Source organism: Temnothorax nylanderi, unplaced genomic scaffold (assembly GCF_030848795.1).
Source record: "Temnothorax nylanderi isolate EJ_2023f unplaced genomic scaffold, tnyl_v1.0 TNYL_tig0172_pilon, whole genome shotgun sequence".
Lineage (NCBI taxonomy): Eukaryota > Metazoa > Arthropoda > Insecta > Hymenoptera > Formicidae > Temnothorax > Temnothorax nylanderi.
The window spans coordinates 19,577-44,883 of NW_027249234.1; the positions used below are offsets into that span (position 1 = coordinate 19,577).

Sequence of the window (25,307 nt, forward strand, 5' to 3'; positions counted from 1 at the left end):
TAGGACGGAACGTGAAAAGTGAAAAGTTTATCTCTTTCTATTCAACACTAATAGAAAGAGATAGTTACATGAAACTTTTCACTTTTCACGTTTCCGCTCTAGGGAAAAAGTTACATGATCGCTACCCAGAAACGAAAAAAAATAAAAAATTTGGGCACATACAGCTGTCACCTGACGACAATATTTGCTTAAACAAAAATACTGCAGTTTATATATACAAAATGATACACAAGGGAAATAGCGACAACATTTACGAACAATTTCGTGTAAATAAAACTAAGATTGAATGCCTAGAAAAAAAGATTTTCTTTAATGAAGGTTTATTGAGCAAAAGCACATTCAGGTTGATAGGATAAGCAGTATTGCGTGTAGCGAGAGATGGCGCAGCAATCGAACAAAGACAGATGCCTTTTGTTAGACAAGGACAGATATAGATATATAACATAGAAAACAGGATTAGAAATGTTGACATTACCGACGTCGAGGAAGTTCGGCCTCCACTATAGGATCCCCTAATACGAGTCGTAGGTCGTGAGTCGTAGGAAATGGACCAATCACAATCGTATTTGAGGAGAATAATCGACTGTGATTGGTCAATTCTTACGACTTACGACTTTACGACTCGCATTGTAGACCTAGCATAAGCCGCTGAGTAGCGGTCGAACGTGATTGGCTCTTACTTTTAGAACCAATCAATTAACGCAGAGTGATGATAAGACGAACTCAACTGTTGTGCAACAGTTGTGTCTGCTGAACGCGCCCATTTGCGCAAAATCGCGCGAGAAACGTCATGAACGTAGGCGCGTATTGGAGGGTTCGTTCGTCGCTAGGTGGCGCGGCAAACGTTCCGTAGGTGGTCTCGCGAACATCGAGCATCGAGCCGGGGATCGCACTTCTACCCGATATCCTCGGTGTACACACCATACACCTCCGGCCTAAGGGTGGGTCTGTTCTTCGTGCGGGAGGGGTCGCCGTCGCGTACGAGCGCGGCCGCGAACGTGTGGCGAATCGGCGTGAGCCGTGAGCGTGAGGCATCGCTTCGAGCCGTCGGCCGTCAACTCGCGCGATACGGGAAGTGGCGGCGTGGAGGAAGGGCGGCTCCGCTTCGCGCGTGAGGGATCGTCCGTGTTCGCGTGGCCCCTCGGGCCCGGTGACGACGACAGGCGACGGCGACGATCGAAAGTGGATGGAACGCGGCGCTCGCCGCGCGCTCCTTCCCTGACTCCCCGCTCCTCTCCACTTGCACGGGAAACAGAGAGAGAGAGAGAGATACAGGGGGATAAAGGCGAGAGAGAGAAAGAGCGATAGGGAGACAGACACGCACGAGCCCCCCCGGCACGTAGGTACGCTCCGCTCAGTCGTTTCATGGCTGCGGCTCGGGGTGGGGGAAAACAAGCCGTGTAACGACGTAAGATCCCAAAAGCTCTTTATGCAGGAATATGTCAAGTTTAAAAATCGGTAAGTCCGACGGCACAGTCGACCGGCGCGGCGTCCGCAAGCGTGCGCGCGCGTCCGCCCGTCCGTTTCTCGCTTCTTCTTCTTCTTGCGCTCCTCGCACGATCCGTGAAGCGCGTTAAAGTTGTGTCGTGTCGCTCGGCTGTTTCCCTTCCTCGCGAGAAACAGAGAGACGGAGGGAAGAGAAGCAGACGAGGGAACCCCCCACGGTCGCTCGTGTTGCTCGTGTCGAGTCAGTGTCGCCTCGGCGAACCGATTTTCCTCTCGATAACGCAATAGATCGCCGGCGCGGCGAGTCGGAAAACCGCCTTTGATTCCGCCGGCGAACGTGGTTGTGAATCTCGAGTGACCGCGGTGCGCGCAGATGCGACACCGGCTTGTATTCCTCGTGCTTTTGACCGCTCCTCGTTAGATTAGTTCGCCGCTTAGGCGCGACAGGAAGGAGAGAACTCCGACGGTTTTCAAGTGCCTCCAGCTTCGGATGCTCCGTATTCCGTAAGTCCGAGTCGCGAGGCACGATCCTGGAGAGAGCACAGCTGCATCACAGTTGCGACACGGCGACGACGATCATCGCTCGAGAATGACGTTTGATCGATCCTTCGGATCGCGCATCACCTCCGGGTGCTCTCCTTCCTCTCACGTCCACTTCTATCAACGCGGATTAACTTTGATCTAGGTTCTAGGTTCGACGTTTCATCTTTTTCTAAGGAAAACGTTGAGAATTGGAAAAATTCTCGGAACTGGGAGAAGATAAAAAAGTAAAGTTAAACCCTGTTACTGAGATTAAAGTTAATCTATATCAGTAGAAATGGACGTCAAAACGCCGGGGGATAAGAAACGAGATAGAAAAGTGGGGGGGGGGGGGGGAAGTTGGGAGACATATCGGCGTTTATCGCGTACCGGTGCATTTTGTTTAGCGAAAAACTCATTTCTTTCGAGCTTCTATTTTAATAACGGAGAGTGGTTGAATTGCTAGGTCGATTAGTGTGTTCATCTTTCTTATCGAATATATCCGGATAAATATGTTAGTTACATTATACTTAATACTTTTGTGCCGATTGGTGATCATATTTATTAGCTCAAGTAGAGTAGCACACTTGTCTACCGCCGCATGCATATGTGTTTGTATTACAGCACTCTGATAGATTATGCGCTGTCTATAGAAGTATTATTATTATATTAGCATAACTGTCACTCAGTTTAAGTAACATAATAGGCGGTACGATGGCCGTTGATTTAGACGCCGCTTACAGCAGTTTCCAACTGGTTTTGTAACGTTATTAATCATCGCCTCTCGAGTCGCTTGCTAATATTCATTTCTATAAAGTTGTAATCTATCAATGTAGATTGACTTTAATCTTGGTTTAACTTTAACTTTTTATCCTTTCCAAGAATTGTTTCAGTTCCAAGAATTATAGATTCATGGAAGAAGATAAAACACAAGTTGGACCGAGATTGAAATTAATCTGCATTGATGGAAATGGATGTAAAAAGAGTTTAAACGATTCTGTAAACGCGGCGCAATTTATTGTAATACAGTGGTTGTTATTTCGATAGAATATATTGCATGTTTATAGAGGAATAAAAGATTCTAGAAACGTAAACAGGCATGCCATAGAGTGAGTCATTAGCGTATCAGTCGGTATTATGTCGTCATTCTCATTTCTCGTAAGAGAAAATTTGTCCAAGAGTCTCCACATAACTCTAAAAAGTCAGATTCAAAATTATGTTTATCGGCATGAATTACTGTAACGAGTATATATTGCACAGTTGTAAAATGACCGATTATCAAATGCTTTCCTTGGCAGCTTCGCAACTCCGTAGAGAAGTTGCAGATTGCCATTACGGAATGTGCGTAACGCACTCTATGACGTGCCATAGCTCTTTAAGTATATTATGATAAAAATGAAGTCTTATACTAGTCCATATCTCTGATGAATCTTGTGCTAATGATCGTTTATTTTTGTTTTTCCCCAAAGTGTTGGTAATGCACTTGCTTGCGCTACCCTTGAGAACGATGGATTCTGACCAAAGAAATCAGCAGGTGCATCAGCACTGAAACAAAAAAAAAAGCAAAACAAAAAACCTAAATAATGAATGCCTGCTGCACTCACGCCGTCGACTCTGTACAAGCAGACTTAAAGATTTGTTGAAGTAGTACGTGAGTAGCAGCTACTCACGCCACACTCAGCTGTACATAACAAAAATCTAAATACATATATATCGTCGTATACATATATATATGTATTTATTTTTACGCACATGGCAGCCATGAAGCATGGTACGTTTTATTTTCGTACGCTTTTTGCTTTGTATGTAAATCTTTCTTTTGACTCGACGAAGTTTGTCATCAGGTCTACATAAAGTATTACTTCGACCCTAATTCGTCCTTGTGTATCTTGATCAATTTTACCGTACACCTTGGTTTCTCTGAGAATATTAAGGATTTTTATTTTTCTGTCATCTTTGATCAAATTGGATTGCTGCGTGAATAATTGATCCTTGTACTGACTGTGACATTTGCTGCGTAAATTTATATTAAAGTATACATTTATTGTTTCTGTGAGCAGATATATAGAGTAATTTGTGTGATGATTAAGAACAGTAAGTTTGGTTCTGTCTCGTGTATCCTATTAACAGAAATAGTGTGAGAACCTGATGATCTTGTTACAATGTTATTTTGTTAAGTTGTGACGCGTAAATCTTTTTTAATATTCATAACTATACAAAAAATTCGAGTTGAATCTGATAGTTGATAATTTATAGTGAAGCGTTTGTAGTAAATATCACGTGTACTAAATGATGATTAAACAAACATTAATTAAAAGTGGAATCTAGTCTAACGTAATCATTTCTCACGCATCTTTATGTCGGTATGTGCAATGATAATAGCTGTGATACATTTCAGGCAAGACGAGTCAAGACGACGTATGTTACGTTGTCGCCAAATATGATTATGGGGCACAGGGCGCTCAGGAGCTAGATTTACGTAAGAACGATCGCTATCTGTTGCTGGACGATTCGAAGCACTGGTGGCGAGTGCAGAGCGCGAGAGGACAGGCTGGTTATGTGCCGAGCAACTATGTTAAGAAGGAGAAGCCCTCGCTGTTCGATAGTATTAAGAAAAAGGTCAAGAAGGGCTCCGGCTCTAAGACGCTGCCATCCAGTAACTCACCGTCCCGGGCGGTCGAGTCCCCCATCATGGCGCGACGTCTGCCGGCCGATCCGAGCGAGGCGATCGGCACCGCGGTCGTCAAGTACAATTACCAGGCGCAGCAGGCGGACGAGCTGTCCCTCGTGAAGGGCACCAGGATCCTGATACTCGAGAAGAGCAATGACGGCTGGTGGCGGGGTCAGAGCGGCACCCAGGCCGGCTGGTTCCCGTCGAACTACACCCAGGAGGAAGGCGACGCCGACGACACGCTTCACACGTACGCGATGGCCGAGAACGTGCTCGACATCGTGGTGGCTCTCTACTCGTTCTCGTCCAATAACGATCAGGAGCTGTCGTTCGAGAAAGGCGACCGCCTCGAGATCCTCGATCGTCCACCGGCGGACCCGGAGTGGTACAAGGCGAGAAACAGCCAGGGACAGGTTGGCCTGGTACCGCGCAATTATCTCCAAGAGCTCAGCGAGTACTTGACGCAACCGTACCGCGAGCGCGGTATGACGAGTAGCGAGATCAGCCAGGGGGATTCCCTCGAACGGAGGCCGGATCCCGGCGATCGGCCGCATCTCGTCGGCAAGCCTTGGTACTACGGTAGTATTACGCGCTCGCAATGCGACACGCTGCTCAATCAACACGGCCACGACGGAGATTTCCTAATCAGGGATAGTGAAACCAACGTGAGTATAGCGGCTACCGTCGCGATTAAATCAGAACTTCCGTTCGAGTTGGCTTTAGCAAATTTTTCGTGAGATACAATCGATTATCTCTCAGTCGAAACTTTAACTTTCCAAGATCTTTGCGTTTATCTTATTTATCCACGTATATAATTTTTACCTGTATTTCAATAAAATTTATATCTTCAAGATTTCATTGAAACTGTAAAAACTTACAATTAATTAAGAACTCGCTGTATTTAATTAATTGTATTGACAAAGTATGACAAGAATATATGGTCATTGCTTATCGCTCTAATTATTGTCAATTTTTAGATGGGCGACTATTCGGTATCCTTGAAAGCGCCGGGACGTAACAAGCACTTTAGGGTACACGTGGAAGGAGCGCTATACTGCATCGGTCAGAGGAAGTTCCACACGTTAGATCAGCTTGTAGATCATTACCAGAGGGCCCCAATCTACACCAATAAGCAGGGAGAAAAGCTGTACTTGGTGCGCCCACTACCAAAAGGCAATGCCAGTAGTAACGGTTGCTAGATGAATTCGTGCCATGAAGAAGGAGACAGTCCATGCGCTTTCAGATGTATCGCCAAGATACGCGACGCCTGCCTAGTAATATCAATATCACACATCTCTCGTACGTTTATACAATAACAATTAATATAATTGGTCTACTCGTATATTAGTGTTTCTCGATTGTTTTTCACCATTTACACAGTGAGGTATAATTTATTACTCTAAGTGAATCGGTAACTCGTATTACACTCCTCGGAGCTTCCAGACTACTCAACAAACGAACAAAGAAACATTAATACGACAGCTACATGAGCTAATTGACAACACAAGGCTTATCTTTATATTCATATGTAATTGTAAAACGCGAACCGACTGTTATTACGATTAATAATATATTACAACTGCATATAATATAGACTGCAAGTGTAATGATCAAGTAATAATTAATTATCATGCAATTATGAACGATTAAGTGGATCTCTACTCTAGAGCTATTGGTATTGAATTATAACAAAGACTAAGTGTTCATTTGTGATTTTGTATTTATATTAGAAGTTTTTAAGTAAATAAACTGTATTTAAGTGTGCATAAGAAAAAAAAATGTATCCTTTCGACTTATTTCTTCTGCCCATTTTCAGTTCAATAATAGCTATAATACAAATATGTATGCGTTTAAAACTCTTATGCTACAGTAAGATTTTTACTTCTTATTTTTCCAACATTGGTCATTGCCATGTTGCATAATTTTTTTTTTTAGGTACATTATATCGTCAAAAGAAATGATGAAAAAGGAAAGATTTGTCGCCAAGAAATTGGAAGTATCGCCAAGTAACAATCACGATTAGTAACAAATATTAATCTTTATTAACGTATATTATATTCATAAATAAAAGTATTATTTTTTTTTATTTATATAGATATGAGATTGGTGCTCCTGGGAATAAAAGTTAATGGCACTAATTGCCAATAAGGTCACAATATAACAATTTGCCTAATCTAAATATATTTTAGTTCGAATTATTTGTTCGTAACTCCATTAAAAGCTTACGCGTACATAATCATAAGAAGGGGTTGTTCGAATTCCTTGTCATGTTGCTCACTCCCGTGCCCACCTGTAATGATGATTAACGATGATTGAGTAAACATATCGAGAGGAAGAGTCTTTCAAGTTTATTACGAGAATTCAGACAAAATTACGGCTTACCATGAATGGATTTGCGTGATACGCCGGTACCGTCGGTTGCCATACTTTGTTCGCTAGCGGCGTCATGAGTTGACTTAATTGGAGTACATCTCCGTTACTAGGTGTGCCGATGCCTATCCATTGTGAATCTGAAAGTTTATCCCAAACATTAACGTTGTTACAAACTAAAATTACTCACGATTAATATAACACAATATTTGTCTTTTTTAACGCTCCTGATTCCTGAGCGTACATAAGTACATATATAAACATTAATAAAAAATAAATTACAAAATAATTGTTATATAAAAGTTATAGTAACTACATTTTTTTTTAGTTTAGGAATGCGTGAATTTTCGTCATATCTTACCATTATTTACAGGGAATTGAGCCGGTTTAAACGGATTCGCGGGATTGCACAGAGAGCTATCGACGGATTGAGTATTATTGTTGACTACGTTTGCAGACGGCCGCCATAAGTCACCACCCGTAAAGGGGTTCGAGATGACATGTGTTTGATTATTTACTCCTATACTCCACGTAGCGTTCGGTGCTGCAAATGAGAACTTTATGTACTCCGATGCTTCCTGTTTTGTATTAATCGGTGTGTAGTTAATCGGCACTTTATTATCAGGTAACCCCCGCAAATGATATTCACCATTCGAATTATTTGCGTTCCATGTAGATGCGGATAAGGTTGTCTCCTCCTTCAACTGCGTTTGCTTCATCAGCGAATCTAAGTCTTTAAGTGCCGCGTAACGATCTTCCGAAGGTGGCGCGTGTATCCCATTCATGTTCATCGTGCCGTTCCCACCGACCTGATTAAACATTGCGGACGTTTCCATACCTCAATAATAAAATTATTCATTATAAAACAGGTGTCGTTACAATGTGGATTTCTGACGTAAAAAAGGGAGAAGACAAGGTACCATGATACCGCTATACTCACTCTTCGAATTATTGAAGACCGGATTATTGTCGAAGTTAGCGAAGAACGGCTGCGGCGCGAATGGCTGCTGACCGAACTGGCCGACCGGCGCCGTGGTCGCCGGACAGAAGGGATCAGGAACTTTGCTGAAGTCGGCGACGAAGTCCGTCGAGAAATTGTTCGAGTTGTTCATCGCGTCTGTGTTCGCCGACTTCTGACTGACCGGCGCAGGCAGCGTCGCGGACGTTCCCGAGTTCGGTACCCTCGGGACGCTGCTCGCGGACTGCGACCTCGGTTGCGCCACTATGTTTTGATTTGCGATCGATGGGTCCAGGTAGTATCTCTTAATCTCGTACTTGGCGCTCATCAGGTTCTTCATCTTCTGCTCGTCCTTGGTGTCCAAGTTCTGCGGGGAGTTGGAGTTCATCAGACCGAGCCATATTCTCCTGCAGTACTCGTTGCCGTGCTCCTTTATGAAGTCTATCTCGTCCTGGGTGAATGTAGCCATGGAAATGGACTTTACCCGGTGCGGTGGTGTCAGGCCTCGTCTGGAAGTGCAACGCGAGAGCTTGTAGATTAGGATTCTGACTCGATTATCAATACGAAGATCGGATTGATGAGCCGGATGGACAAACCTTGTGATTGTTAACGCAACATGATTCACGTAAATACTTGTAGTTCCCCATTGCTTAAAAAAATTGGTACCATCGGTACTATCCTTTCCAAGAAAATATTTTCATTTACAGCTGATCGGCGGTTACGAGGGACCGTAATTTTGGAAACTAAGGCTTTCTACGCCGATTAATTCGAAATTATTTGTTAGACAATACGAAACGAGAGAGCGAGAGATAGAGAAGGAGAGAGGGGAGTTCGCGGAAAATCAATGAGCGCTTGGCAATTGTAATTACGTCATACGGGCAATATTTTTCGAGCCGCGGTTCGCCCCGGGATACTTTCGTCCCGCGATACCCCCGGACCACCCGACGGCCAATCGTTAAGTTTCCGTGACGGAATCACAACGAAGGCCTCGCGTGCCTCTAATACGTCGTAGGACGGCAAATATAGCCGTATAACGAGATTTAAAAATCCGCACGTGCGCGCGTGTGCAGTGCAACGCGGCGGCGGCCGCCTCGCGCAATCGGCGCAATGCGACTTGACCGATTAAAGAGCGCGAGTCGATAATCGGCCGCTTCGCCGTATCGCGCGCGAGCGATCGCAGTTCCTCGGGAATGGAAATAAGAAGAAGAGAAGAGCGTGAGAAGAGGAAGAAGAAAGAGAGAAACGGACGGTGGAAAGAGACGGAGGACGAGAGGAGACGCCAGTCTTTTTCTCTCCTCGGCGTAACATTTCGACCACTGATAACCAGAACTGCGCACAAAGAATAAACGTCGACGTCGCTGATAGCGCTAACTTCCTGGCTGTGCAGGCTGTGGAAGCCGCCGACGTTTTAATGCGATGACTCAGAGCCGCGCGAGAGCGCACGGTCTCTCCTCTCTCCCTTCGCTTTCTCTCCTCTTTCGTCTCTCTTCTTCTTCCTCCTCTTCGTCGCGTCGCGACGCAACGATCGTGAACGCAAAGGCCTGATGTACACGTGTACGTCGCCCGAAGCGATTCTCGCGCGGAGGCCGCGCGTCCTACATGGAGGGGCATCTCCGTGGCTCGGCGGCGCCCGCTCGCGCGCGCGCGCGGCGGGTTTTCCTTCCCTCTATTTATAGCCATCGCCGCGTCACGGCCAGGACCAGGATTTGGAACGCCGAGCCGATGAGCGCTACATAGTCCGCGCTGCTCGCCCGACGATCGCGATACCATCGCGGCTTCGATCGTGTACCGAATCGCAGGATACTGGTACCGTCGCGGCCTCACCGTGGTCCCGGGAGGAGAGATCGTATCTCGGCCAGGATCCTCGCACCTCGCCGCCGTCTCCCCCCGTCGTCGTCCGAGACGACGGGTGACATTTGCCCAATGTCACGCCGCCGACGTCGTGGGGGAACGCGAGAACGGTACCGCGCAGCGAACACGCGCGCGATCCAGGAAACATCCGCGGGGAGGAGGAGGAGGAGGAGGAGGAGGAGGAGGCGGGGAGGGAAGGAGGAGGCGATGAGGGCCACGCAGAGAAGTCGGAGAGAGAGCCGGAGCTACTTACAGCATACCAGAGCAAGATGTGCAGACGAACGAGCCGATCGTCATGTTGACGTAAGTCGGGCCGCGCTGGTTGCAGTCGAAGCATTCCTTGTTGCCCGGCTGCGAGACCAGTTCGCGCAGCGTCTTCAGGTTCCTCTCGTCCTGCTTCCTCTTCGTGGACGCCATCCCGTGCCGTGCGTGCCTATGGGTGTCTGCGTGCAGGTGCAGGCAGGTGTATATATATATATATGTATATGTACGCGTCCGCGCGCGCGCGCGGGCGCGCGTCTGCGGCGGGAACGAGGTTTGCGCTCCTCGGGAACGAAGGAGCCTACCTCGGGTAGGCCGTCGAGCGGTCGAGCGATCCCCAGGTGCCAGGGATCGTGCGAACCCACCTATCGCGCCGCGCCTGCGAAACTGACTGCGATCGCGACGCGCCGCTGCGGTCGCCTCTCCTTCTCGCTCTCTCTCTCGCTCTCTCCTCTCTCTCCATCGCTCTGTCTCACTCTCTCCCCCTCTCTCTCTCTCTCTCTCGTTCGTCTTTTCACCCTTCCCCGTCGTGACGTCGTCGGCCACCGACGGGCATCGCCGACAAGTGCGAGGATACGCGACGTCCAATGGGAGAGCGCGGATCCTAGGGATTCCCGGAGACGCCATTTTATTTCTAGGAAATTAATCTTCTTATTGGACGTCGAACGGAGAGCGTGAATCTGCCGTAGGAGAGTCAGCTGTGGATGTATTGTACGTCACAGACAGAGGGCGACTTCTTCGATCGAGATCCGATTAGCTTGCTCGGCGTTTAGTTTCACCTTCCACCTGCGGAAGGTGCGGAATTGCTTGAAACGAAATTTCCACCTGGCTACCTGGCTTGCGGCACGGTATTAAATTCACGATTTACTATTATACGGATGTGCTTCGTAAATAGATTACAGATATTTACGACATCGCGTATCGCCGCAAAACTGCATTCTTTCCGCGCCCCGTTATCACCCGCGTGCAGGATAAACTTGGACGGTACCAATAAAAGTGCACGTTTTAAGTAAAAATCATATATCATTATGCAATAAATATATATATGGATCTACAAAGCATCGGGATGATAATGAATCGTAAAGATTAATGTTATGCTAGTCGTTCTAATGTCATCGGGCAAACTTAAGATCGATCTTGCGATATCGTCAATTTTACGTATTCGGCACGGTGTATTCGTTTGAATTTCTCAACCCTTTAATGGTAAGGTTGGCTTTGCCTATTTTACTGCTTTTGTTTTACTGCAATTATTTGAAGTCAGTTAATTCAAACGTTTATTGTATTCTTTTTCACATAAAGAAAGGAAAAAGTTTTATGTTACTGTTTACTTCTTTTACCCATTTTGTACATTGATTAAATATATCTAAAAACAAACCACCTTGCCATATTAGAGGGTTAATGAATATATTGCCAAACTGAATACGGGACCTTGCTTCGCCAGTAAATAACTAATAATGATATTTTATTCGACTAAACCGGCTGTCTTTGTTTTTGATACAGTTGTCACGACGTTTCGACCACTGACTTTTAGTCCCTTTCAAGTGTAAATCGGTAAGAATTAAGAAGAATTTCACAAATCCGAATAAACAATAAAAAAAAACAATAAACAATTAATGTACTTCATATAACGTTCCATAATCAAGCTGCAGTATAATAACAGATTGACAGCGGATTTGTTCAAATATTGCAACAGATCTGATATGTGTTCGCATTAAAATCATGTTTTGCCGGTGGAGTCTGTTGATATAATTCTGCTCGACAGCAGATTGTCGGCAGAAATGGAATAGAAATCGTGTGTCATTTCGTAAACATTCAAATGCAATGGAATACATCGCATTTAAATGGTTACATAAAACGGCGAATTCTGATCTTCACTTTCAGCAGTCAAAATGTACCATTATATTTTGTTAGCAAAATCCCGTTATATTTTTCCCGATTCTATCGACAAAATTTGTAGCGAACACACTTTCAAAATCTGTTCTCGACAGATCTGGCTATTCGAGACGCTTAATACCACCTTACCCGCCGCTATTAATATATAACAAATGAGATAACAAAATAAGATACATCGTGAGATAACGAAGAATATTATGTTTCAAAGGGCACCCAAAACACGCCCCACATCCAATCTCAAGCTGGAGCAGAGAGAAAGAGAGAGGGGAGAGAGAGAGAGAGAGAGAGAGAGAGAGAGAGAGAGAGAGAGAGAGAGAGAGAGAGAGAAGAAGAAAGGTGAAGAAAAGTATATACATACATTAGGCGATTTTTGGCGTGACTTTGGTATAACAGCTAAAGTGTACCAAACTACCAGAACGTTTTCGCATGTTTGGTAATTTTATAGCATAGCCGTTTTGGTACCTATTTGGTTGATACCACATGCTATACCAAGTAATGAAGTGGAGTACCTCTTGATACTTGTAGTTAAGTTGCAAATACACGCCAAATATAACATAAATAGATGTAAACTAAATGTATTTTACATATTTATTTCGTGTAAAATTGATCTTGGACTCGATATTTCAATCACAGTTATCCTACAAGCACAAGTTTTGAGTTCGCGCGTATAGAAAAGAACCAGTATATGTTTTAACGTTTAATTGCGGTACATGTTGACAGAATAAGCTCCGCCCCTACCAATAGCAACCTTGGTATACATATGTACCAAACAATCGCCAAAAATCGCCTATTGTTCACAAGTTGACCCTACCACGCACGCGCAAGATCTTTCTTGTTCGATGGAAACCCCCTTCCACTGCAAGTGATCGCAAGCAAACTAAATCCGATTCTATTTACCTGATTCACCACATTTGTGTCCATTTGTGTCCTAGGAGTTGTCGTGTACGAGGAGATAAATCTCGTTCTCTCTGACTCGATCGGTCTTCCGTTTTAATATGGAGAATACTACAAGCAATTCTACGAGAGAGAGTAATTCTACGAGCAAGTCTATTAGAAAGTCTATTAGCAAGTTTATTAGCAATGCTACTTATGGCAAGGGATATATCAGCATTTGGGGTAAGGCACATAGGAGTTTGTTCTGTAAATGTCAATAAAATCTGTTTATATCGTGGGAAGATGTCTCGTCCGGCCAGCGGTCACCTATTGCCGTTCGTCCGCTTCGAAATTGAGGAATCCGGATCCACGTGTCGACACGAAAACCGGCACGAAAGATCACTCGTTGATGTTACGCCTAATTTCGCGTTACTTGTGTTACAGCATTGCTAATGCAGCCGCACAAAAAGTACACGCAGCTCGTACAACATTCGTTCCACTTGACCATGGCGAGTCTGGATGCCTCGAAGATTATCGGTAAGATATAACTTACGACGCGCTTTCGTGAAATCTCAACGGCATACCTGAAACCCACCGCTGTTTCCGTTTCCACACGTTTTTACACGCGTTTGGGCATAACTGCGCGTGCATACACGTGGCGTGAGTCCTAACAACTCCTACACACAGGACGCGGAAACGCCTTGCCGCGCTTTCCGCGTTCTGTATGCAGGAGCCATAACATCGTTGAGATGACACGTGGCTCAGTGTGAGTGAATGTCTATTTCTGTCAATGTATAGATTCTTTATTCTCGGTTTAACTTACATTTTATCTATTTCTAATTCTTAGAACTAAAAAAAAGATAAAAAGTAAGTTAAACCGAGATTAAAGTTAATCTACATAGGTAAAAATAGACATAAGACGAGATTTGGGGAATAGTGATCAAAAGAAGGGTTCCCTGCTTAAGAGGAGAAAAAAAGATTAATAAAAGATAATAGGGTATAGAAGTTTTGTATTAAATAACTGTGACTCTTCACGGTCTTGAAATCAATTGGAGACACGACGACAAGATTAACCCCAGTTATACACTTATTTGTTTTACTTACTTCGCGTCCGTAGAAACCACACTAGGGTTTCATCTCGGATATTTTTTCATCATAACTATTACCGTATTTTAGTCTTTTTTTTTCTTCCGATCGTAAATGAACTGAAAAATACGTATATTAATTCAGAATTAGTCTAAAATCATAATAAGTACCAATAAATACGTCTTGAAAAATTGTGATTACTCATAAATGCAAAAAAAAACGTCAGATTTTGAAAGAGCACATTTCAAAGTACAAAAAATTTTTAATATTGGAATATTATCAAAATTGCAAAGCTCCAAAAATGACGAAGTTTCACATTTCTATTTTCATGCGGTTTTGCAGATAGATAAAAGTTTGGATTTTTGTTAAAAAATACAAACCAATAACTTATAATGCATGTTTATTTACAAAAAGAATGAAAAATGCAAAAAAGATCAATTATTCACATAGATTACGTCATCTATTCAGTGCATTGAGTGCACAACAAAGATCGATGAGACTCATCGAGGAATTTTGTACCGCGGGTTCGCAAATTAAGTCCTTTTATTCTTGTCACGTGGACAAAACTTGCATGTTGTTTTTTTCCCTAATTTGGCATCATCTTTTACGCCGCACATTTTATCATCCGAATATTCGGTGCCTAACATGCTCTCAATGAGTGCTCGGACAGATATACGTAACGATTGTAATCGCCGCATCGTAAATGACTTAATTAGCTCAACAGATAATTTTCTACGAGTTTCCATTATTTATCTGCAACAATGCAAATGTAAACTATTGGTACACTGTATGTTCTAACGGATTCAGCAGAGACCGCTGCTTTGCAACTGCTGTTAAAATTCATGAATTTGATTAGTGTTATATTCTTAGCTTCGCCGGTCAAAATTAAAAGCACACAACAATCATGTTCACAAATTTTACAACAATTGCAAAGCAGTTTTCTCTGCTGATCGCAGCCAATGTACGTGCTTGAAAATCCTTATTGCCTCTTTCTTTTCACAGATGATCATCCAATACAAGTAATGATGATTGTTGGTGGGAACGCTACGAGATATTTGATTTGCACTTTAGACAAGACAAACGTGATGCAAGTACCGCTCAACTTACATATTGAAAGAGGAACTTTTATAACATTTTTGTGCAACGGCGGAGGTTATGTACACTTAAGTGGATATTACAAATATAAGGTGGTAGAGGATCCTGACTCTAAAAACATTATTCCTGTGCATATAGAGAAAGGTCTAACTACTTCAGAAGAACTAAGCGATTATATAGAAAAGAATATAACATACCAAGATGACGTATACGGAGGCTGGATAGTACAACCTATACAACAGTTAAATGCAATAAACTACCAAGAAAGTGAAGAGAAAGAAAACTCGAAAAGGAAAGCAAATTCTCCGGAAGACGTGGCAGCAAAGCGCATGAAGTCGTCAGCTAATTCCAATGAGAATCGCAGTAATAATGATGATAATTGTGATGATACAGAAAATTCTGATGACGACGATGATGACGATGATGATTATAAATCAACAAGCTCCGATAGTGATGATGATGAAATCGAGATCCAGGAAAGTGAAGAGGAAGACTCTCAAGGGCAAGAAAAAAATGGAAAACAGCAAGAGAAGGAAGTGACCGGAGAAAAAGCCAATGGGAAACAGAAAAAGAAAAAGAAAGAAGAGCAGGAAAAAAATGATACAACATTACCCGGTGGTCTACAAGTGATACAGCTAAAACCTGGCACTGGGAAAATCGCGGAAGTGGGCAAACATGTCACAATTTATTATTTGGCTCGTGTACAGATTGGGTCAGAAATGCCACAGATCGATCAATGCTTAAAAGGACGTGGCTTGAAATTCAAACTCGGTGCAGGGATTGTGCTGCGCGGTGTGGATAAAGGAACAGTTGGAATGAAAGTTGGCGAAAAACGTCGTCTCATAATACCACCGAAAATGGGGTATGTATAGCATTAGCTTATGCCGCTCATGCATTCCAATTCGTTTCACGTTTCCACATTTTAATGAGGGTCATCTTCACAAATTTTTTTTCAATCTCTTTAGTCAAATGTGATGTTTGTCACATTATTTTGAAAAATATGTGAATTAATACATTCTTCTTTTACAGCTATGGATCTAGAGGCTCTGGACCCACTGTTCCTCCTCATGCTACACTTATATATGACGTTGAACTTATAAAAGTCAAGTAAATATTAACAACCTAGGCATTTCTTATAAATAGTTTAAGGATCTTTTTCAAAATACGTTCTTTACAACTACTACCTCAATAGAATAAGAAACAAATTTTGTACCTTATATTTTAATTATATTTACATAAAGACAAGAAATACTTTTTTAGAGAAGCGAATTAGACAAGAAAAACGTTATATATAAAAATAACGATATACAGAGTGTTAAAAAAGTTACTATGAACATGAATCCGGAAATGTCTCTCTGCAGAGTTATGAGCCTTTAAAGTTAAAGAAAAATAAAACTTTGAAGGCCCATAACTCTGCAGGGAGGCATTTCCGGATCTATATTCATACTTAGTAACTTTTTTTCTTTAAAATCGTTTAAGAAAATCACTTCTTGAAGTTTTCGACATCACTTAGGAAACACCCTGTATATGTATCTCTCTTCTTATCCTCTCAACAAAAAAATATTTGACAAGTCCAAAGATTTTTTATCATATATGATTTTTAGAGTAAATTTTTAAGTCGATCTCCGATAAGATAGCGTTTGTAAGAATTGTTCAGAATAAACGTTCATGATTATTAACTGGTTAACTCGTGAATTATTGAATAGATAATAAACCTCGACTGTATTTACATAAATATCTGAACGATTACCTTGTGATATAACATTAAATTTACAATTTGTTTTATGTTTCATAAATTAGCATACTCTGTAATGCAATTAGAATCTAGAACTGTTCTTTTCCTATGGTTGTCATTCATATGGACGACACAACACGAACAATAGCAATTAAAATGCAAATTTAAATAAAGTATTACATTGTAGATGAATATACGAAACGTCCAAATAATAAGTCGTAAGTTTAGTGTCATAGGTTGACCGTCAAAACTTTGGCAGTCGCATGAACTTCGATAACATGACACGTTCATATATGAAATAACTTGTGTTTATAAATCTTCGACACTAATATGTCGTTTTGATATTTTGACACGCATATTTCCTAAAATTTCTGTCGCTCCGAATTACATATTAGATCACTGAAGCGGTATTAAAGTAAAATGCATAAAAGAATTTATGTACATACATTATATATTTATTCTATCATACATGAGATAATTGTGTTCCATTTAGTGAATCTGTCATATGTGCATAAGTATATGTAACAGAAAGACCCCTTACAAACCACATAACTAGCCTTTATAGGATTTAAATATGTTCTAATATGTTGACACATCGAATACCATATATGCATAACAGTTACATAGTTTAATTAAACGAAATGAAAGATCACCTTACTTTTTAGTCGAAACGTATACAGATTGATCACTGTCCTAGCGACTCGTAACCGTATCAACAGAATATATTCAAATAATAAACTTTTGATTATTCAACAAAATGTATAAATGCCGAAGTAAGCCATGTCGATTGAGCAAACCGCATGTCTTGGCGAAAAGCGACCCGACTGTTCCTCATTCGCTTTTCTTCACCGCGTCACCCTTATCTTTCCACGACAAGGTACACGTCCCGTTCTTGCATTCCTTTATCAAATCTGGACACGGTCGATCCTCCTTGGCCTCCTGTCCCTTATTCCTCAACTGCCACCACTTGATCAGTAACGGTTGTATAAGGAACCTCCATATTATTAGGATTATAGGAACCGCAAAGCATGGCACGCACACCATTCTGTATCTAACTTATTTTTACAATCTAAAATTATACAGGGAAGCAATTTTTGTTTTTGTTCATAGAGAGAGACAGAAATGACGGATGTCCGTCTCGGAGCGACCGGGTACAGCATCCGCAGCTTCGCGCGGATCGTGATAAATCACGTCGTTTTTCTTTATCGTCACTGCGCGTTTGCCGTACACGCTCACTTCCGGACTGGCGGAAAGAAAGGTGATTCTTACCTCGGGGAAGAGGCAGAGAAGCGAGAGAGACGTTATATCGAGCCTCCACGGGACAACAATCGGGCGAATGTGAGAGAGATCGATACGAGCATAACCTGGACGAGATCGTGAATTAGGATGCCTGGAATGTTCCCGAGGAATGCAGAAAATATGGCTCTCGGCTATGAGAGCCGAGGTGATCGCGCAACAATTCAGAGATCGCTCCGCTAGAGATAACCGCTCCGTACGTCGACTCGCCCCTTTAACAATTCGCTTGACCTGTCACTCGCGTGATCGTGATAGTCGTGATGTATACACGACACATCCGTTATTCGCCTGTCGTTCGCTAGCGCCGCGCCGTACGCGACTAGGGTCGGACTAGTGTCAAATTGGCGCGCGCAGGTTACTAGCTAGTCTTCTTGGGGCGACTCCGATCAAACTCCGGCTAATTTAAACGGCGATTAACTTGTCGAGCGACGCTTGCATTTTGTTAACATGGATATAATGATATTTTGTCGTTTAATGTCCGTTTCTATCAATGTAGATTGACTTTAATAATCTCGGTTTGACTTACTTTTTATTTTTTCTATTTCTTAAAACTGGAAAAAAAAAAAAAAACATTGACAGAAGATATAGAAAAGGAGATTAAATCAAAGGTGACGAAATTAAATCAGAAATTTCACAATAATTCGGTTGAATTGGTCACTGATTAACTTATCAAGTACACTGTTAAATATTAAAGGATAAAATTTAATACCTTGAGTTAAATAATATTTAGTTAATTTTTAACTACCATGTGTGTTGAAATTTATTATTCTAACACAAAACAATATTATTTTAACCCCATTGGTTTAGTTAAATTGACGACATATTGAGTAAGAGCAGTAGTGGCATGGTTTAAAATGACTCAAATTCAGTATAACATGACACTGCGAATTTAACAGTAAGGTACCAATACCCGGACACTTGAGCATAGGAAATGTACCAATACCTGGACACGTATCTGTGTCTGGATACCTTTAAAAAAATATAAATTTATGAAAATAAACGTTTGGATATTATAACTGAAGTTTCAAACTACAAGAAAAAATACTTTTATCTTTGATTTTAATTCGCGTTATACTTATAAATAATAAAGGTGTCCGGATATAGGTACATGTCCGGGTATTGGTACCTTTACCTTAATATTTTAACGAGGACGTAATTATTATTCATTTGTTGCTTAACGTATAGAAAAAAAAACGATTAGATCAGGGACAGTGAATTATGCAATTTTGCTTTGAACAATTTTGTCAGTTAAACTGATCGCCGAATTAAAGTTAATCGGAGTTTACCCGAAGTCACCCCGGTTCTATGTAGGTACCCGTTTTTTTTTTGCCGCGCGACGTCAATCGACTGATAACGATATTAGCGCCTGCCTCTGCAAGAGAAATCTAATTTATCCATATTTAACACAATCGTGATGCGGTGTAATACGCATGTAAAAAAGAACATGGTCACAGCCATATATCGTGATTGCAGGATCTTCCTTGGATTCCACTTAAATATGTGTAAAATATACATATTATATTTATATATGTTATAAGGTACTGAAAGAGATATATTACGAAACGAGAGTATCTGTATCGCAAAATATTTGTGGTAAGAGCTGCTGAAATATTTAATGTGTTTCATGTCTATTTCACTTTAATCTCGATTTTTGTAACTTACTTTTTATCTTTTTCTAGTTCTAAAAATTAGAAAAAGGATAAAGTAAGTTGAACCGAGATTCGTCAACCCGACGAATCAGTTCCTTCATGAGTAAGTATACTCTCGGATGAACATTAGATCGCAGATAAGTTCTTTCCTCTTTTGACTCTTACATGCTTCCAAACACCTTGCGACCCCTCGTTACGGATAACGAGACGACGACGACGCTCAACACGAAGAAAACCAGACCGAAGAGAGTGGTCATGGCTCTGCACCATTGCCGCTTCCGTTTCGCTCTCGCGATCATCCGGCCTAGACGCTCGGCCTGCGTCACGTCGAGCGTGAAGTCAAAATCCTCTCCCAAGCCACGAACGGCCAAGCGACGATTCCAACCGTTCGCGGTCGACGAGGCGATCGTTCCTTCGGCGGACGACCCGACGTCGCTGCACTCCAGCTGCTGGAACAACGTTCCTCCATGTAGCGCAACTATTACACGCTTGTACGAAACAAGTCAATTGGGACGCAATTAATTGGACAACGTAAATCCGAAAAGTCCTCTCTTTTCAAATAGTCACGCTAATTGAGCTAGGCGGAACATACTCACCGTCGAATACTTCGACTCGGTTTCGCAAGGCTTCTTTCTCGCGAGGCCGGAGCTCCTTCTCGTCTCGCTGTCGCCTTCGCGTCTCGTCGTCCTGTCGTTCTTGAGCGACGGCGCGGACCGCGCCGAGTTGTACCCGTAGAGGCAACGAGGGCTGACGTAGAGTTTCGAGTTGATTGGATTCACTCTCGATGGCACGTTCTTTAAACAGCTCGGCCATATCGATGAATTCTTATCGTTGAACGCCCAGGGTGGGCGAACGTACTCGTACACGTTGTCGTTCCTCGTGCCGATCTCCAGAGAGACGATCCGCGAGATATCGCGCAAGATCTCCTCCGGTGCCGCCGTGACGTTACCGTCTATCACAGAATTGAGGGTTTGGGATAATTCGAGCAGCACCTCGCGCGCTCTTGACGATGATGAAGTCGGCGGCTGCGCGGGCGGCGGTGGCGGTGGCGAATAGTTATACGTGCAACCGCATACCCGACACGTATAAATACCTGTTACGACAGAACAGAGACGCTTCGATAAGCGAGATTTTCGAAAAGTGAAGATGGATAGGTGTCATCGCTTTCGTTCTGAACGCTTTTCATCGTTACCTTCGTAATCGCCACTGCGATTTTCGGCGTGATGATAGACGACGGAGGGCCAAATGGGCCGCGGAATCGCCTCGCTCTCGTGAATCACCGCCAGGCCGCCGTACGACGGATCTCTCGTCGACGCTGACGCGTAATAGGAATACGAGCCGGCCGACAACGGCGGCGAGTGGCTCGAGTAACCGGAGCTGGTCGACGTTCTGTAACATCTTCGTGGATTATTGCGTGACGCCGTTGACTTGCCGCCTACGATGCCGCTCACGAATTTCGAAATTTCAATGTCCGCCAAGTCCGATCTTATCCTGGAAAATTATTCGAGTACACTGTTAAATTCATAGTGTTAATTATTATACTCAATTTCAGTCATTTTTAACCATTTCTATAGGTCGTCACTGCTCTTATTCAATATGTCGTTAATTTAACTTTAAATCAATGGAGTTAAAATAATACTGTTTTTGTGTGAAAATAATAAATTGCATATGATAGTTAAAAATAACAAAATGTTATTTAACTCAAGGTATTGGGTTAAATTTCATCCTTTAATATTATTTCTTTATAACAGAATAATAGTATATTGTACAATACTCGTATAATAAAGAACGTACAATGAATATATTGTTAAATAATTTTATTAAATTGGAACAAAAAAGGTATAAGTCGCATATATTTCTTGCATAAAGTTGTGATTAAAATGCAATTTCCAGATAGTTTTATGAGAATCGAGAAAATCGATCATCATTCGGCTATCAATGTATCTCTGAGAAATAATTTCTTCAATCTTTTCTTGAAAGGGACTAGTAAAAGAGCGACAAACCTCTTACGATTCCAAGTATATAGCGACTAGGTAAGAATCCACTTGTTTCTAATCTTTTCATATTTCTTTTAGGAATTCTAAAAAGACGTAAGTAGCATATAATGATTCGAATCCTACCACTCGATCTCGTATGTAGGCTCGATCGTAGGTGAGAGAGACGCGGTGTAAACGCGCCTGTCGGCCTCCGCACCTTCGGGATCGATCCGACTCCTGGTTCCGGGATCGCGCGGGACCGCCACTCGCCTCGCTAGGCCGGCACTCGGACGCATCCCCCGACGGCACTCGGTGGCATTCGGACGCTACCGCACGGATCGGATGCAGGCTCGTCCAAGGCCAGTAACCATCGCTGCATGCTCGATCAGCTGCGCTTTCGTCGTCGACGGACCTCGTGGCTTCCTGTGGGAACATACATAGCGATCGGTCTCTTCTGCCTCTTTATCGAAAGCGAATCGCGCTCCGGCTTGCTTTATGTATTTATATACACGCGTGTATTTAACCAGACGATCTTATCGAACGCGCGCGTGCGACGGATGATCCACGTTTCAAGGTCGCTTTCACATTCGTTGTGTTCACGTAAGAAATCGGCCGACGTAAAGCGCCTATTACGTTATTCGGGACGTGTCGAACGAGCGAGCGTTAATGGAGGTCATCGTTGTCCTTTTTCATCAAGCTTACGTTATTCCCGATTGCGAATGTTATCCGTTTCTCCTCCCCTCCGGCTCTCCTTCGCGCGCGCGCGGCGTTATCGGTACCCTCGGCACGAGGCGAGCGGCTCCTCTCCGGCGCGGTGTGTCAAATTTCGTCAACATGACGTACGAGGAGAAGAGAAAGCGGATGTGCGAGAATAGCCCGCTTTCGAATTAGGTCAACATGAGTATTGGAAAGTGCCCTTTGTATTCGTTGCGTTAAATTCCGTTGCGCGTGTCGTTCGCCACGATATATACGAACATATCCAATTACCCGCCCGCCACTCCGTTTTTTTTTCCCCTCATTTCTCGGTCCCAGTCATGATCCTCGAGTCCCTCCATCGGTAATAATCGATCGGTCGTTCGCAGATCAACGTCCTTACAGCAAAAGCTACGTGTTCACATATGTAATTACCTAGGATGCGTGGATCAATGTAAATGCCGCAGCACCCGATTGTCGTACATTCCATCATCGGCACCCGGACGGTCAGCAGCCAGTCACTTTCACATCAGCGCGACACGTTCGCCAATGTTTACGTATTAACACCGTGCACCCTGAAATATCGCACAACATTAATAAAAGTTTCGCGCGAAAGAGGAACGATCCTCCCAATAAAGCGATCAATGATTTTTCTCAGCGAACAGCGATTCGAATTATCTCTGCACGAACGCGATTACTTTCACAAATTCTTCCCAAGTTCGTCGACTCGGACTGACAATTAATCCATAATTCAATACCGGCTTTCTTGTTTCTAAATTAAAAATGCGTATTTTTTATGTACACGTGTCAAATCGCGTAACAGATCATATATAATTTTTTATATAAGTCAACGAGCAACAAGGAAAAGCTTTGAGAGTTAATGCGCTATGTAACATTTAATTAATAATTTAATACAAGTTATAAATCATACGTTTCTACTTTGAGCAATCTTCAGCGACGCGATGATAGATAAATAATCTCAAGCTTTCCGACGAGTATAAAGTGAATATTAAAAATTAACAAAGATACAATATACAAAGATAGTTAACTTCAAGAGAAAATACCATAAAATTCTGCCAATATTCATAATCCGCAAAATATTCGAACTACTAACCGGCAAAGAGAAGTTTTGTATTAAATTATTAATTAAATTTACATAGAGCGTTAACTCGCGATGCTAACTATCCACGTTTGACTCTCAAAACCTACTTTTCCTTGTTGCTCATTTTAATATCGAGATGGTCTATAGTTAATTAATTATTAATTTTTATATAAGTGTCAAAAGACGAACCGAAACGAAAAACGGACGCAAACACGGCAATTATTAGTTATTTACGCGAACGCACGTCGTCGTACGTGGGTTGTAGCATCCAAGCCGGTTATGAGAATACGTTTTCGCACGTCTGGAATGATAAAAGCGTAGCCAGGCCTTTTCTAAACTTGAGTCACGGTGCCGCCTGCATTCGCGGCGACGATAACGATCTTCGACGTCGGCCGTTGACGGGCGTCGCGCGCGAGAGAAACAGCTCGCGAGATCTTAGCATATTTTCTCCTCGGAGAGTTCCAAGTTCCAACTGCCTTTCTACGTCTGGCGGTTGTTACATATACGCACGCGAGGGGAAGATATTACACGGCGGAGACACGCAGAACGTGTTGACCGCCGTGCGGCGAGCGTTACGCGGCCCGCGGAACGAAACCGCGAAAAAATATTTGACTCACGGACTTTCACTCGCACTCATTCAGGGCCGTCGTCGGGAAAAAAGATCGTCACCGGCCACGCCGACCGTGCCGCCTCGCTTCGCCTCGGTCTCTCGTGTTGCTCTCGACCGGGGGAGAGCCCCGAAAGATCCTCGCGACCGCTTTCGCGGTCGTCGAAAGTTTCTCGCGCGCGCGAATGACATATCTCCGATCGTTTACGGACATATACGGATTCCTTGACGGAATCGCCACCGTTTACGGCATCGCGTTCCGTAAACGTGTGGGATCTCCTGAAACGTCTCGGGTGATCCCGATCCGCTGGCGGTCTTATGGACCCGTGACCCGGTGATAGATACTTAGGTTTGCGCGATCAGGCTCACCGAGCGATTAGAAAAAGTTTCCAAGCGGTTTTATCTCGCCTCCTCTCGTCTCGTCCTTCTCTCTCCCGCGTCGATTTTCAAATATCCATATAATCCGCCGTGAAGCGAAGTGCCAACAACTCGAGCCGATACTTTCGTTTTCGAGCGGTGTTCGATACGCGACAGATCCCGGACTGTTACTTGGAGAACGAAGGAGCGACACGCCGATTGCGAATTGCGACACACCGACATACCGTACCACAGGTTCAGAAGTGCTTGATGGTATCTATAATACATGAAGAAAGAAAGTGACGATGACTTGATTGTTGATTAAGTAACGCTCACAGAAATAACAATGGTGCGGAGATTTCTCGCGGTGGTGCCGCGAATAACAAAGTAATATAATTATTAGACGGAAGATACGTTTTTCCCTCGCTCCCTACCGAGCGTTTCTTTCTCGCGCGCAGCTCGCGAGAAGCGCGTGCACGGTAATCGCTGCGTTCTAAACGCGCGGGAAGGATCCGTATTCGGTAAACGATCTCGTTCATCGGTGTTTTTTTTTTTACGTACGTGTTTCGCCGCGCATCGCGTAATTACGCGTATACCTTTCCGCGTCCTTCTCTTTCCCCTCTCTCTCTTTCTCACATCCTTCTGCTTCTCATCTCCGTATCCGCGCCGTGCGCGCGGAGGATGTGCATACAAACGGCGAACTTTCACACGCGCATCACGTCGATCGCGTCCGCTGCCCGCGCTCGCGGCGGTCCAAAAGAAACTGAAAGACTCCACCGGCGATCAGCGGCACGACACCGTCCGTCACCGGCCACCGAGATCGCCGATCCTTTCGTCCCGTGGGGGTTGTACCCGGTTGTTGATCGTCT

The 25,307-nt window shown here is 43.3% G+C and overlaps 4 protein-coding genes across 19 annotated transcripts; 2 read left to right on the plus strand and 2 right to left on the minus strand.

Moving 5' to 3' along the window:
- Positions 1-862: 862 nt before the first annotated feature.
- Dock (SH2/SH3 adaptor protein dock) lies at positions 863-6,415 on the plus strand. Of its 6 annotated transcripts, none has more exons than XM_071715914.1 (4): positions 864-1,458; positions 3,435-3,736; positions 4,364-5,301; positions 5,614-6,415. In XM_071715914.1, the coding sequence occupies exons 2-4, from the start codon at positions 3,718-3,720 to the stop codon at positions 5,833-5,835; spliced, it is 1,179 nt and encodes a 392-aa protein (XP_071572015.1). In that variant the 5' UTR covers positions 864-1,458; positions 3,435-3,717; the 3' UTR covers positions 5,836-6,415. The 6 variants fall into 6 exon arrangements, with proteins under 6 accessions (XP_071572021.1, XP_071572015.1, XP_071572018.1 ...); XM_071715917.1 differs by having other exon boundaries at positions 864-1,343; XM_071715916.1 differs by lacking the exon at positions 864-1,458 and adding an exon at positions 1,483-1,950.
- Positions 6,416-6,655: 240 nt separating this feature from the next.
- Drongo (Arf GTPase activating protein drongo) lies at positions 6,656-10,232 on the minus strand. 4 transcript variants are annotated; one of them, XM_071715907.1, is made up of 6 exons: positions 10,069-10,232; positions 7,947-8,473; positions 7,656-7,844; positions 7,368-7,550; positions 7,019-7,146; positions 6,656-6,926 (listed from the first exon to the last, which is right to left on the minus strand). In XM_071715907.1, exons 1-6 carry the CDS (start codon positions 10,230-10,232, stop codon positions 6,873-6,875), a joined length of 1,245 nt encoding a protein of 414 aa, XP_071572008.1. In that variant the 3' UTR covers positions 6,656-6,872. The 4 variants fall into 4 exon arrangements, with proteins under 4 accessions (XP_071572008.1, XP_071572012.1, XP_071572010.1 ...); XM_071715911.1 differs by having other exon boundaries at positions 10,076-10,216; XM_071715909.1 differs by lacking the exon at positions 10,069-10,232 and adding an exon at positions 9,789-9,961.
- On the plus strand, positions 10,138-16,710 carry LOC139778109 (46 kDa FK506-binding nuclear protein-like). Of its 7 annotated transcripts, XM_071715901.1 has the most exons (7): positions 10,585-10,924; positions 11,577-11,627; positions 12,178-12,305; positions 12,902-13,085; positions 13,287-13,379; positions 14,931-15,885; positions 16,053-16,710. In XM_071715901.1, the coding sequence occupies exons 4-7, from the start codon at positions 12,965-12,967 to the stop codon at positions 16,132-16,134; spliced, it is 1,251 nt and encodes a 416-aa protein (XP_071572002.1). In that variant the 5' UTR covers positions 10,585-10,924; positions 11,577-11,627; positions 12,178-12,305; positions 12,902-12,964; the 3' UTR covers positions 16,135-16,710. The 7 variants fall into 7 exon arrangements, with proteins under 7 accessions (XP_071572005.1, XP_071572007.1, XP_071572006.1 ...); XM_071715902.1 differs by lacking the exon at positions 11,577-11,627; XM_071715904.1 differs by lacking the exons at positions 10,585-10,924; positions 11,577-11,627; positions 12,178-12,305 and adding an exon at positions 10,138-10,278.
- Positions 16,711-17,191: 481 nt separating this feature from the next.
- Positions 17,192-23,197, minus strand: LOC139778111 (uncharacterized). 2 transcript variants are annotated; one of them, XM_071715912.1, is made up of 6 exons: positions 22,808-23,197; positions 21,824-22,102; positions 20,896-21,194; positions 20,300-20,796; positions 18,028-20,149; positions 17,192-17,715 (listed from the first exon to the last, which is right to left on the minus strand). In XM_071715912.1, exons 2-5 carry the CDS (start codon positions 21,973-21,975, stop codon positions 19,865-19,867), a joined length of 1,233 nt encoding a protein of 410 aa, XP_071572013.1. In that variant the 5' UTR covers positions 21,976-22,102; positions 22,808-23,197; the 3' UTR covers positions 17,192-17,715; positions 18,028-19,864. The 2 variants fall into 2 exon arrangements, with proteins under 2 accessions (XP_071572013.1, XP_071572014.1); XM_071715913.1 differs by lacking the exon at positions 22,808-23,197 and adding an exon at positions 22,382-22,632.
- Positions 23,198-25,307: the final 2,110 nt, after the last annotated feature.